General features: G+C 38.9%; 1 protein-coding gene across 8 annotated transcripts in view; it reads right to left on the bottom strand.

Annotated features, from left to right (window-relative positions):
- The window catches only part of znf341 (zinc finger protein 341), a 147,145-nt gene extending 137,021 nt beyond the window's left edge, over positions 1 to 10,124 (bottom strand). For 7 of the 8 annotated variants that reach the window (XR_007193369.1, XM_048241466.1, XM_048241467.1 and 4 more), the window contains exons 1-3: positions 9,946 to 10,124; positions 4,150 to 4,260; positions 3,887 to 4,068 (exon numbers count right to left, since the gene is read on the bottom strand). Coding sequence is in view for 7 of the 8 variants with exons in the window: in XM_048241466.1 (XP_048097423.1) it covers positions 3,887 to 4,068; positions 4,150 to 4,260; positions 9,946 to 9,976 (324 nt within the window). In the remaining variant the exon portion in view is untranslated. Of the gene's footprint in view, positions 1 to 1,715; positions 1,864 to 3,886; positions 4,069 to 4,149; positions 4,261 to 9,945 lie in introns of those variants that run through there. The other variant, XM_048241468.1, reaches the window with a different exon arrangement.
- Positions 10,125 to 14,020: the final 3,896 nt, after the last annotated feature.

Raw genomic sequence — 14,020 nt, 5'->3', positions numbered from 1 at the left:
GTGGGATGGCCACTGGCCTCGTGGCCTCATGAGCTAAACCATTAATGAAAGCAAATCAACCAGATGAGTCTTCATAAAATAACAAAGACACCTTCATAAACAATAACAAGTTAAAGTTGTATCGTGAGACTGTCGTTTGGAGCAGCGTAGGCTTTATAAACTGACGTTCCTAACCCTGCTCACACGAGCCACCTGATGGTTGTTTGGGTCATTGCAGCTTCACTGGGGAAATATAAATAAATGACGCGTGATTCAAGCGTGAGGTCCCGTGAGAATCACGCGTGAAACCATTCAATTCGAAGTAGCCCCCACTGTATTTTGTCACCTTTGCCTGTTTCATTCATCCAGACCATGAGCGAGGAATTAAACATTATCATCAACCTTTTTTCCCAATTAGATTCACTATTTCTCTAGTAGGCTACTCTAATGGAGAAACAGGGATAAGAAAGGATAAGAAAATAAACCACATCCAACATGAATTTGAATTTTTAATTAAAAAGAAATATATGAACCATGGCAAACTTATTATAGCTTATCCTGAGCATGAACAGTTTATTGATAGCCGCAGTAACATTACCGTACAGCTACCGTCCGTCGGGAACCCTGAATCGGCTGATATTCCGAACACAGGCAGGCAAAACAAGACAATTGCCTTTCCCCAGTCTTTCACGTTCGGGAACCTTCTGGACTGTACCGTATCCAGGTTCATGTGTGGCGCAAAGCTATGGTGCTTTACATAGCCTACTGCTGTTTCCTCAACCGATTTTGCAAGAGAATTGACATCACCACCAGTCCACCCCAGCTTGAGCCGGCCTGGGCTCTTCCTACTAACTAACGGCAGGTCTTGCTGCAGGCCTCCTGCTCCTCAATCATCCTCAACTGTTCCTTGCTGTATTGCACCTCTTACAGGTCTTCACCAGATCTTCAAAATCCCCTTTTGCCATATCAGTTTTAAAATTACCATCCGCCATCGTCATTACTTATCAGCTTTCTCTACAGAGCAAGAGCCTAGCCTGTTAGCTTAGCTTAAAAGAAAGATGACGGACACTATTACTAAATTCTGTGAGTGTGGTCACGTGGTAAAATATAATATAGATGAGTTGTTTGCAATATTGAACCAACTTGTATGTAAACAGTCCAAACAGTTCTGCAACACTGTCTATGTAAGATATGCCAGTTTAAATCATATGAATCCTCTGACACAATAAGCAAAGTGCAAAGACAATAAGCAAGGTGGTTCAGTGAGAAGGCCTATTGTGTAGGCTAATATACTGTTGAAGTAGGTCTAATCTTTTTTGTTTTAGCTAGGTGGTCCGTGCGTTTCTTTTTTATTGGTTAGTTACTGTAAGTGTTCCTTCTTCTGAAAAAGTTTGAGAAACACTGCCATAGACAGTAAAAGAAAGCCCACCTCTTATGGGCGGGTTGAAACCATGCGGATCTAGCGATGTAGTCTCCAGCCTCTTGCCAAAAAGTCCTCCAATGATGCAAGGTGACGATTTTTGCGCCATCGAAGGATTTTTTCCAGACAAAAAAATACAGATATCTCTCGTCTCAGGAGGACATGAGGGAGGGAAACGTGGCCATTTGAAAATACTATCGGGTTTCTACTGATACAAAGCTTAATGCTAATCGGTAAAGTGTGCCTTTAACAACCAACCAGTAGAGATAGTGGATAGCTTTCAATACCTTGCCATCACTATTGGCAACAAGCTCACCTTCAACCAACACACCACAGACATCCACACACGCTGTCAACAGAGACTGTATGTCATCCACATACTCAGGTCCCTCTCTGTTCAACCCGGCCTTCTGCTCCTTCTGTATCGTAGTATCATGTGCTGCGCCCTCTGCCACTTCACCATGCTGCCCAGTAACGATAGAAACAAGCTCATGAAAATCACTGTCACATGCTCAAAAATAATTAGCCTCCCCACTCCCAATCTACCAGCCCTTGTTGACACTGCCATCACTCGCAAAACACAGACCATTAGTACATGATCCCTTTCACCCCATATACCAATGCTTCACACTCCTCCCCTCTGGTATCAGATATAGGCAAATAACCCAAAAGAAAACATGCTTCAGTAAAAGTTTTATCGCATCTGACATCACAGCTCTCAATAATCTGGCAAGGAGGTAGCAATGTCTGTCTGTTTGGTGGAGGTTTTTTGTTTATGCAATGGGTAAATTTGTCTTCTTGTTATTTGTTAAATGTATGTACAGACTTTGACAACAAATTTCCCCCTGAGGACAATAAAGTATGAATCTGAATCTGAATCTAGGTGATAGTGTTGTCACGATACCAAAATTATGACTTCGATACGATACCTGCCATAAATATCACGATGCTCGATACTGAAACGATACTACGGCGAAATCCTAAGATATCTGGAAAAGAAAGGACTCATACCTCCTCCAAGTGTATTGAGTCATTTGTGTTGAATTCAGTGCACTTTTGTAGTGTGCAGGTCAATTCTGGGTTCTAAACTTCTAAACTTCCTACATAATTATTATTTTTTATAGTCAGTAAAATAGTAGGCCTACTTTGTATGACTAAGTCCTTTATTGTTTGTTATAGTTCATTTACATTGTGTTGTGTTTAAAGTAAAGTTTAAAGTAGCTTTAAATAGCCAAACTAGGCTAGATCAAGGTTAGTGTTGAAATTACTGTATGCAAATCACTGAATGCTATGCAGAGGGGGCTAATCTTTAGGCTATCTGATGTACAGTATAGTATACCCCAGGCCTTCCTGATTTCCTTGACAGTTGCAACTTTAGGGAAAAAATGTGAGGATAGTCTTCTTTGCGCCCAGTGTACAAGTATGACGTTCCAACCACTCAGGTCTTTGTTAGATAGGCTTACACCATTACCTGTTGCAATATATATGTGTGCATTCCTACATTACGTCTATTTCTTTGATAACATGATTTGCTCACGTAACAATAACCCGCTATTGTTATTAGGACTCAACACACTTTGTATTATATGCTGTGGGCTTTAATTAGCGCATTTCGGGTAGCCTATCCTACATCTGGGCAATAATTATTGAACAAATTGCAGTCTACATGCCATGACAAATATTACCAATAGTACTGACCGAACATGAAATAGATTGTTTACAAGTTATGGTAATTCTGTCCATAACTGGCGTATTCTGGCGTGAACATTGCGTTTTCATCACGTTAGCACCCTATGATTACAGCTCGTTATGTCACGTCAAAATTCATTGATGAAGGATGGTTCGCTTTATCCCAGAGAACCATACTCGTTTCACTTAGGCTAGACTGAGGGAACAGAACAGAAGAGAAGAACTTGGCACTAACCATGGAGTCGTGTTTTCTATATTCGTTAACCTGTCGTTCTTTGAACTCTTTAACATTTTTGGGATATGTCTGCGAGGTGTTTAGCCAAGTTCCATGCGTAGCCTACTGCTTTGAAACATATTTTACAAACGGGCCTCTGTGTACCTGATGGCTTGCCTTCACTATTCGCGATGTAGGCTATCCGACATAGTTCCAGATTTCACCTTTTGTTTTATCCACAAGGCCGAAGACTGTCGGAAAAGACTATTGACGTTGCCTGCGCACTCACTCACTCAGAGCTGCCTGCTTGACATGCCCACTTGCCTAGATGCGTGCAATGAGCAGTGAGATCAGCAGTTCACGGACACAGAACGTTATTATTTTAACAAAGTATCGATTCTAAAAACCTCGGAAATCATATCGTTTTTTGCGTGAAGACATCGTGATACCTTTTTAGTATCGATACACCGTGCAACACTACTAGGTGAGTTAGCATACAATGGCCCAGCAGTGTTTTTCCCCTTTAAAAATTAACTTTGACTGTACAAAGGTTGCCCAGTGAGGACTCCATCTGGTGAGCTTACTTGTCTGTTGGCTGCAATATGTGGGACAGAGCTGACAGATGAGACAGCTGCATAGGAGATGGTGGAAGCCAGTGATACAGAGGCCAGTGATGATTGGCACTGTTCTCGCTTATGGATCATGAACGTTGGTAGAGAGTTGAACTGCTTCTTACATTTTCCACAAAGGAAGACATCATCATCATCTGTGAAAAGCACAGGTTCTTTGAAAATTATTTAGATCAAGTGATTCACAGCAAAGCAAAAAAGTTAAGTTTAAAACTCACCCATTGTTTGGATGGAGGTAGTACTTGGTGCACTTTGGGTGTTTGGATCTGCAATGCCACCTTGGCCATCCAACAAAGACTGAACTGCCAAAACAGTTTGGTTGTCCATTCCTTCATGACAAAAAAAAATGCATGTACAAATTACGGGGAATGGTTGAATTAAGTCAAAATGATCTTTTGAGAGAGTGAGTCTCTTCATCTAAAAACAATAGCAAATAGATGTTTTTATTTTAATAACACTTGGTTAGAGCTTATTTTTTGCAGTGTACTGAGAGGAGCTAAGTTAGTTAGCCACAGCGTTAACATTTAGCTAATGCCTTGGTTTGCCAGTGGAAGTACGATGCATTCTTAAAAACACTGGACTGAGACAGTTCTGTTTGCTAAAACTGTTTATCTGCTGTTGACTCGTTTACCAACACTGTCACATCTCTCAGACTGTCCTTGGTGGTCCTGTCAGTGAGTGTAAACTGTTACATTAAGCTCACAAAGGCTGCACATGAAATACATGTGAGCATAGTTGATATCTCACTAAGTGTTATAATCGTATATTAAGATACAAAATCTAGTTAGTATTGTTTTTAGTATAAAGATACTTACTTTGAGCTTTCTTGTAAGATTATTTGACTTAAAATAAATCAAAATCTTCTTAAATTAAGACATAAAAAACAAGCAAACTGATCTGCCAATGGGTTAAGAAAATACATCTTAAAATTAAAGATTTAAGGCGAGACACTACAGGTGAATAGGGTAAAAATTTTAACAAGCAGATACATAAATATGAGAATTTTCTGTAATTTAATGTTTATATGCAAATTAGGCATTATCTAATTAATTATGCACTAATTTGCATAGATTTTAAAACACAAAAACTGAGCATTGGATACAGCCAGGTTCAAAATTGTTTTCATTGTGTTCAGATATTGTATGGGGGGAAAATTAGAGGGATTTATGGATATCTACTTTTGCTATCCTGTAAACCAGAATATGCTGTCAATAGCCTTAAAAAAAAAAAAGCCCTGTTTTTAAACAAAATGCCATGTAAGTCAGGCCCCCAAGGATCACGATGGCATGGACATGGGACATGGATGGGTAGCTTCTGGATGAAAAGGAAGACAATGATGTGCTAGAGGAGGAGAGTAATCTCCCATCATCCTCAGATGGGTAAGCATGTTTGTGTGTGTGTGTGTGTGTGTTCGCCCAACTGGGCGTATGCACATTTCTGGTTGTGATAAGAGTGTTGCTTATAACAATAATGACAGGGATTATAGTGATAATAGTTTGGTTAGATTTGTAATTCAATTTATAATTTTCTTATCTGACAATTTCTTTATTTTGAGCTTGGTCAAGTCCCATGTCAGGTAGAAAGCATACACTTTGCCTATCCTTCTAACACAGACAGGGACACCAACTCCAGTAGCATTTACAGTACACCTCATCGTCTGCTAGGCTTAGATGGACACACACACACACACACACACACACTAACGCCGCATTCACACCAGATCTGTGGTGTGTGTGTTGTCACAGCTGTGGCCACGGATCTGGTGTGAATGCGGTGTTAGTGCATCACCTTATGTGCAGGGCAAATGATATCGATAATTATATATTGTATCAAATTATGCTGTATGGTTGTTAAATGTATTGAATTTCTTCTAATGTTTTAATTGTCTATATGTGTGAATGTTAATATGAATTGATGCTTTGTTCATGATTAAAGTATTTTGTTGATCTTTGTTATACTGTTGTCTTGTCATTCTTGTAGTTCTAATAGTTACTGCTTGTTTGTAAACATATGTTTATGTTATTTACCTGAAGTTGTTGTTCCTGATTATTTAATGAAATTGTTAAAGACTTATCTATATAAAATGATTTATTTCCTCTTTCATAAACCTGACACATGTGCCAGTGTCTCTTATTCTTTTTTCCATAGTAGAATGAAGCACACGGAGAAGCAGTTACCATCTGCCTAGTCTTTATTTCAGCCTTTATTTTTCCTCCCCACAATTGATTTAGCCTCTTACAGTAAGACATCCTATATTTAGCTATGCATCTTGTTTGGGCAGCCGTGGCCCACTAGTTAGCACTCTGGACCAGTAACCGGAGGATTGCCGGTTCGAGCCCCGACCAGTGGGCCACGGCTGAAGTGCCCTTGAGCAAGGCACCTAACCCCTCACTGCTCCCCGAGTGCCACTGTTGTTGCAGGCAGCTCACTGCGCCGGGATTAGTGTGTGCTTCACCTCACTGTGTGTTCACTGTGTGCCAAGTGTGTTTCACTAATTCACGGATTGGGTTAAATGCAGAGACCAAATTTCCCTCACGGGATCAAAAGAGTATATATACTTATACTTGTTTTGATGGTAAAACACCTTATATTTGTTACATGACCATTATATCTGTGTATTTTTGGTCAGATGTCAAACCAGGAAAGGAAAACATCCTACTCTTTAAAAATTCTACTTGTTACTGCGACTTGCAGTTATGAGTAAATTAATCATAACGTCTGATCCAAAGTTGATAAATTGATTCTGTTTTGTTCACTGAGAACACAACACTGTCTATCTTTCACACACTATATTTACAATAGGCATTAGGTGAAAAGTAAGATTCATCTTGACAAATTGATATTTTCGTGTTTTTTGATGTTGAATTTTGAAGGTATTGTTTAAAAACAATGTGTGTTACAATTTTAAAGGGCTAGTTCTCCTGATTACAATGGTGGGTATATCTTATCTCTGCCATGTAGCATGGCCACACAATAAGCCTTTTTGTCTCACAAGGGCATCAAGTATGAAAAAAAGGAATGTTTTGTGCCGTCTGCAAAGGTCTAATAAATGTATCATAACTTTTGAACAAAAGGTGATTGATTCTGTTTTTATCACTGAGGACAAAATTGTGAATCTCCCATACACTCTAAGTTTTTCTCTATCTACAACAGAAATTGGGGGGGAAATTAGATTAATCTTGACAAACTGATAGTTTTGTGTTTTTTGAGGTTGAATTTTAAAGATATTTATAAAAAATGATGTGTGTTCTCAAAATTATTCATTATATTTTATACCATTTGAAAGGGCTATTTCTCCCAGAATGTTCGGCGTGGCCTACAAAGGGTTAATCTTATATCAAGATCAAAAAATCTAGTTGGTATTGTTTTCAGTATAAATAGACTTACCTAGTTGATTTCTCGTAAAAACCGTTGACTTAACTTAAAAAGAGTTTGACAAAATTATCTTTCTAGAGAGCGCTAGGTACGTCTCTTCATACTAAAAACAATACCAAGTAGATTCTTTGATTTCCTAAATTAACTTAACTACTTTTATGGAAGATTTGACACGACAGGCTGCAAGGACTGCAAAAACATATCCAAAACCCCTTCAAATCAGTTGTCGGAAAAGGTGGACAGTTTCTGTCACTCCCAAATCAACTCCCATAAAGCACCTGGACCTGAAGGCCTACGTGGGCAGGTTCTAAAAGTGTGCTCCATTCAGCTGACATCAGTTTTCACTAAACTACTTCAGTTTTTACTGCACAACTGCACCGTGCCTGACAAAAAGCCAGGATCCAAAGAGCTGAATGACATCTGCCCTGTAGCCCCGACCCCTGTACTGGTTAAGTGCATGGAGAGGGTTGTCAGCTACGCTAGATAGGCTTGCATGCATGTTAAAAGGGCACTGTCATGAAAGGAACAGGGTAATGCAAATAAAGAAATAAACATAGACTACATTGCAGTGCCTCTTCAACTGTAATACCTCACGGTAAATACATTTTACGCTGTTGTGCACGAACCCCATGCTTTTCTTTTTTTTTAAGTCTATTTTTTTGGCCTTTTATGCCTTTAATCAGATAGGATAGTGGAGAATGACAGGAAGTGAGTGGGAGAGAGAATCGGGGTGGGATCCAGAAAGGACCACAGGGCAGGAATCGAACCCGGGTCGCCGGTGTACGTTGCAGGACGTTAGGAGGCTATCTGCTGTGCTATGGTGATCACCAAGAGAAAAGGCTTCTCCCTTATGAAACCACTGATTATGTGAACTCTCACCTCTGATGTAGGCCTAAGCTTATCATATCATTCCACAGCATAATGAAGCCCCTTTAAACAGCTTTTAGACTAAATCCTGTCCTCTTGTCTCTAATAGGTGACCACCCTAATGTACAGGTGTAATGTTATTTGAACATTAGCAGTGATTAACTATGTTATCTATCTACAAATAAAAGCTTTATTGTTTCCTGCAAGTGACAAGCATATTGCTGACTTACAATAAGTATCATTGTTTAGCTTATTTACACAGAGTTGACGGTGTGCCTTAATTCACAGATGTTGTGGCGATCTGTTTTGTTGTGGTTTGCATACAAGATGAAACCCTTTGCTTAGAATAGGGGAGAACCACAAGGAAAGAATTAAATAAAACATAACACAATTTACAAAGAGATCATACAAGATTGAAAGCCACTATTCTGTGTATCAATGTTGCATTAATCCCATACACATTGTTCGGCCATCCTTTTCAACTCACATCACTATTATCCCGTAATCCCGTAAAACCAGACACAAATCACAGTTTCTAACTCATGTCTATGGAGCTGTGAGCTGAAGTTGCTGGAGTGTGGGCCTGTGCGGCTGGTGTTAAACTCATTTGCGTTCAATGGTCGGGACTTAGCGAATGGTTAATTGTGATATGTTAGATTTTAATATAGTTTGATGATGGTAAACGCACACCTTGTGAGGTGCTCACGATGGTAAATAAGACTTGAATTTAAAAGAAGTGTCGTGGCACACTCAGAACTTCAATATGCAGTAATGTTATAGAGAGACTCATGTGTAACATAAAGGAATCCTGAATGACTTGTGTTGTATGTGAAAATGACCCTGATGAAGGCGCAAGCCGAAACGTTGGTTAAATAAAATGACTGCATATTGAAGTTCTGAGTGTGCCACGACACTTCTTCTAAATTCAAGATTTTAATATAGTACAGCACAAATATTTATTTTGACAGCACAGACATGCATGATACCAACTATTTTGAGTTGGATGTTAATTGGGTGCTGGTAGGCTACATCACTTGTCAACTAAATAACGCTTTATAACATAATGCTGCACAAATGTTTATTTTGACTTAAATGTGCACAAACGATACCAACTATTAATGGGATTAATGTATAACTTTAAGACTTTGAGTATGTTTTTTTTTTGCCTGCACAAACGAGACAAAATATTTCTATTCAAAATACTTGTTTTTTCATCATACGTAGTGCAAACTTTACGTAGGTACAAAAGAGGACTCTAGAGCATGTGGATCCGCCCAGATAAAAGCTGCAATTAAGAATGCTGCTAGAATGTCGCCAACACGTTTTCTGGTTACTGCAACGTCGCCTTGACATCAGACAGGCAACATCGTAAAGTTATGTTGTTGCCGCAACGTCCAAATGTAGCTTACCTTGTGGCAACATATGTTTGGCAATTTAGTTACGTTGCTGTCATGTTTGGGAGGTGGTTGCACGCATACAGCTAACGTTACTTTTGTGTAGCCCAGGTTTGGTTATCTGCAATTGTGCAATAGGCCTTTAGGAACGCGTCCGCAGCCTCGGATAAAGAATTTCCCACGCCTCTTAAACGCTTATCCCCTTATACTGTGTTTAGCCAAATAGACAGACAGATATACTTACTACGATTTTGCTATAGCCTACTACGATAACAATAGATTGTATTTCAAAATGTTCTTGCAAAATATACCCTGTAGCTGAAAGCGGTAAGCCTAAACAAGTTTGATTGAACAGGAATTGTTAATATACAACTGTACCTTCCAAGACTTCGAACACAGCCTGCGCCATCTTCTCATCTTCCTCTTCTTTTTGTGGTTTTTCCGGCAGCCAGCATCCTTATTGTTGCGTTGCTGCCATCTTCTGCATCAATCCACTACTACATTATACAATTATTCTAGAATTGCTCTGCTGGGCTACTAGTAGAGGTCCTGGGTAAGATTTGTATGCACTTAATTTAGCGGAGAATATCTCAACTGTTAGGCTATAATATGACCCCATTGAACAACGTGGGATGTGTGCCAAAATTTCTACCCGGGACGAAAGTCCTGAAAATGACCGCAATAGGTGGTACTATTATCACACTACAGGTGAATGGGACTTTTTCCCCCTTTATAAATATCCTCATATATTTCTACCAGTTTAATCTTCATATTAAGATAAATACTTTTTGTATTACATTTTGCCTAAAAATAAAATATGCAAAAGAGGCAATAGGCCTACATATATTATTCCTCACAAAGAACAGATAAGTTGGTACGTCAATTACTCATTTGAAACCTTATTTTACAAAATTCCAAAAGATCTGGAGAGATGAGAGAACGAGTGTTTCCCATACATTCCCATACATCCCGACCAGTGGGCCACGGCTGAAGTGCCCTTGAGCAAGGCACCTAACCCCTCACTGCTCCCCGGAAATTGTTGTAGCAGGCAGCTCACTCGCGGGATTAGTGTGTGCTTCACCTCACTGTGTGTACACTGTGTGCTGTGTGTGTTTCACTAATTCACGGATTGGGATAAATGCAGAGACCAAATTTCCCTCACAGGATCAAAAGAGTATATATACTTATACTTATACTTATACTACATTGACTTATTTGTGGCGGCCCTCTACAATATCAACACTGACCAAAACAAAATGATTTTCTATGTTGTACTATTTAAATTGGATGGAATTAGTTTATCTGCACCTTTGCACAGCCTCTCCTTAAACAAACCAACATGCACGTTTAAAGAAAACATTAACAATCCTGCAGTTGTTGCCATAAAAGTCGACTGGCTAAATTGTGCTTAAATCTCCATCATAACCACGCTGCACTAATTTGTTAAAACTGTTGCATTCAAGTTAATTCTGCAAACCTACCACCACAAATAGAAGTCAATTCCCATTGCAAAATGCGGTTTCAAAATAAAAGCCCCCCAAAACAGAAATGGCCAAAACATTAATAACATATAAGGAATGCATAAATAGTAATATTTTAAAAAAAGATTGAAAATCGAATCGAATCGTGACTTTAAAATCGAAAATTAAATCGAATCAAGGATTTGGAGAATCGTGACACCTGTAGGATTGCAATAAACGAAGTGGAGAAAGAGTCTCACGTTGACAACGCAGCGGTGTGTCATTTATTCAATCATACTAAAACGATATAAAACAAACATGGCGCCCGTGATAACATCAAACCAGCAGCGTGTCCTTAAAGAGACAGCATCCCTAAAACAGAACGAGATAATGCAGTAAGCACAGAACGAAATAATAAGGTATGGTGAATTATGTCCATAGTGTCCACTACATATGTCCCCCCAGAATTCACCAGAACAGAGAAACAATACAGTGGGTATAAGTTAAAGGAATTATCCGGAGTAAAATGCACTTTAGATCAATTTACAGATGATTGGGAGTACATACGTTGAGTTGACATCCAAATCATGTCATTCGGATGTGTTTTGAGAAAGTTCGATGTTACCGTTTTTAGTCAAAGCTCGTTAGCGTGGAAGTGAGAAGGGCATATTATTTACGCCGCTACAAAATGCTATTTTTATACCTCTTCTACAGTTCCAAACAACATTGCACTTACGTGGTAGTGAGTAGAGGGTCCCTAAAGCCAAACCCGAAGTATCCGAGGTCTTTATGTGGTCGGATAGAGAGTCCAGAATGAATTTCATCAAGCCAGTACCTTTCCGGAAATTTTGCCATCTTTGCTGCCATCTTTAGGGGAAAGTCCGTAGGAGTCGATTGCCAAGTGTGCTCTGGAAATTCACAATTTCGTCGCCGTTTAAAAAAAAAAAAAAAAACATAGTCCAGTATTTCTACTATGTTTTTTTTTTTTAAACGGCGCAACTTTGCTAAATCCTTTAAGTTTGGACGGTATCCTGCATGAATCACGCATGAATCGCACACGAATCGCGCACCATTATTCTCGGCAGAAATGGCACAAACTGCAGTTCACCCAAACAACCACAAGGTGGCACTTGGGAGTTATGCCACCACTATTTTTTATGCGACTTGACTTACTGCTTCCATGACGCATTTAGTTTCCAAGTCAGTCCAAGTCAGTAGAACAATCAGAGACAGTTGAGCCATTACCAAACATATATGATAATACAATAGCGTGAGTTGTTATACCCTATTTGTCACGCTGCTGCCTGTTTCGGTTTTAATTTGGGTAGGAAGAAAAGTCTCTCTCTTTCTATCACAGTTGACGCTGGTTCTTTGGTGTAGGCTAGGCTGTGCAGAGTGCAAAAAGGCTGCCCTCATTCATACGGTCATTCTGACTGAATCCGATATGATCTGACACTGATTACCTGAAAGAATCATTAATCTTCATTTTAACCCTTTTAATCTTTGTGTTTCAAGTGTCCCATCTATCCCATCCAGACCTTCCACACAGGATCCCTCAAAGTAAGACATATTTTAGTGTATGATGTGTTTTATGTGTCTATACTTTTTACTCTGTGTTATGGTAGGCTAGAGGCTGAGACAGAGTAGTCACTAGAGTAGCTGGCTGCCTGTTTCGGTTTTAATTTGGGTAGGAAGTCTTTCTCTCTCTCTCTCTCTCTCTCTCTCTCACACACACACACACACACACACACAGTTTTATTAAAAAACAAGACACATTTTGTACATTGTATTTTTGTTAACACCTATATTTTCCACAGGTCAAAGATTTCCCAGATCAGCTCCTGCTGGATGCACAGGTATTTTGGACAGGTTCTCTCTGCTGTTGTCAGTACACTATGTGTACACTGTATTATGAGCATGGCTTGTTAATTGTTTTTTTGTATAATTTTGTATATTTTCTTCCTGTACTTTCCCCAGCTGTTAAAAGGCTCCTTTTGGAGCAGGTCGGACAACTGCGAGACCAAGTGGCAACATTCTAATCTGAACAATGAAGCCTACCCGGAAGTTCGAAAAACTGCAATACATCGAAAATCCGCTAGGGACTGGTCCCAAAAGCGAGCAAATGTCCATAGACATGTTAAAAAATGTCTCGTTTTCACAGCGTAAATACATGTTTTTAAAGCCTGGTCCCATGGACTTTTATTGTACTTTTCGGTAGTTTCCCAGTGCCTGACAACTGTGAGGGGGGTGATTTTTTTTCTAACTCATTTCTTTAGATCACTATTTAGGATAAAAAAGTCAAATTATCATAAAAATAAATACACATATAAAAAGCCTCAAGTGTTTTCTCATGGATCATTAAACTATTTTATTTGGAATGTTTTTAAAATTATGAAAAAATCAACATTTTACATTTGTCCCCATGTTGTCGTCAACCCTGTTACTTTTGGATAAAACCCCCTTGGATAAAATGAACTGTGCCAAAAGTTACATCATTTTCAGGAAGTTATATCACCTGCCTTCCAGGAAGTTGATGGTGAAAAGACCAGAAAAATGCTGTTCTCTTTTAATGACTTTTATTATGGTTTTGCTCCGTCTGACAGAAGGGGACAAGCTAGTTTTGTCAACCCTGTTACCACAAAATCATGTTTTAAAAAGTAATTTGATAATGGCGCCAATAACAATATTTCATCAACCCTGTTACTGTCAACCCTGTTACTGTCAATCCTAAAAGCGAATAATTCATGTGTTCAACACCAGAATTATTTATGTAACACATAATTATTTGTATAATATTCATGAATAGTTACAAGAACACATTATTATTTTATAATAATATATGAATTTGTTGGTAACAGTAGCATACATACCTCCATTGACTAATAAATAAATACATAAGATAGCCTGAGATGGCTCCGCATGTTTTTTGAGAGGTAAGAATCTACTTCATCCAAATAGGTGCTTTTTAAAGATTTTAAAAACAGTACTTTGAA

This window comes from Alosa alosa, chromosome 4 (assembly GCF_017589495.1).
Source record: "Alosa alosa isolate M-15738 ecotype Scorff River chromosome 4, AALO_Geno_1.1, whole genome shotgun sequence".
NCBI classification, from domain to species: domain Eukaryota; kingdom Metazoa; phylum Chordata; class Actinopteri; order Clupeiformes; family Clupeidae; genus Alosa; species Alosa alosa.
Note: the sequence above shows the minus strand (reverse complement) of the source record. Positions and strands in the feature narration are given on the sequence as shown.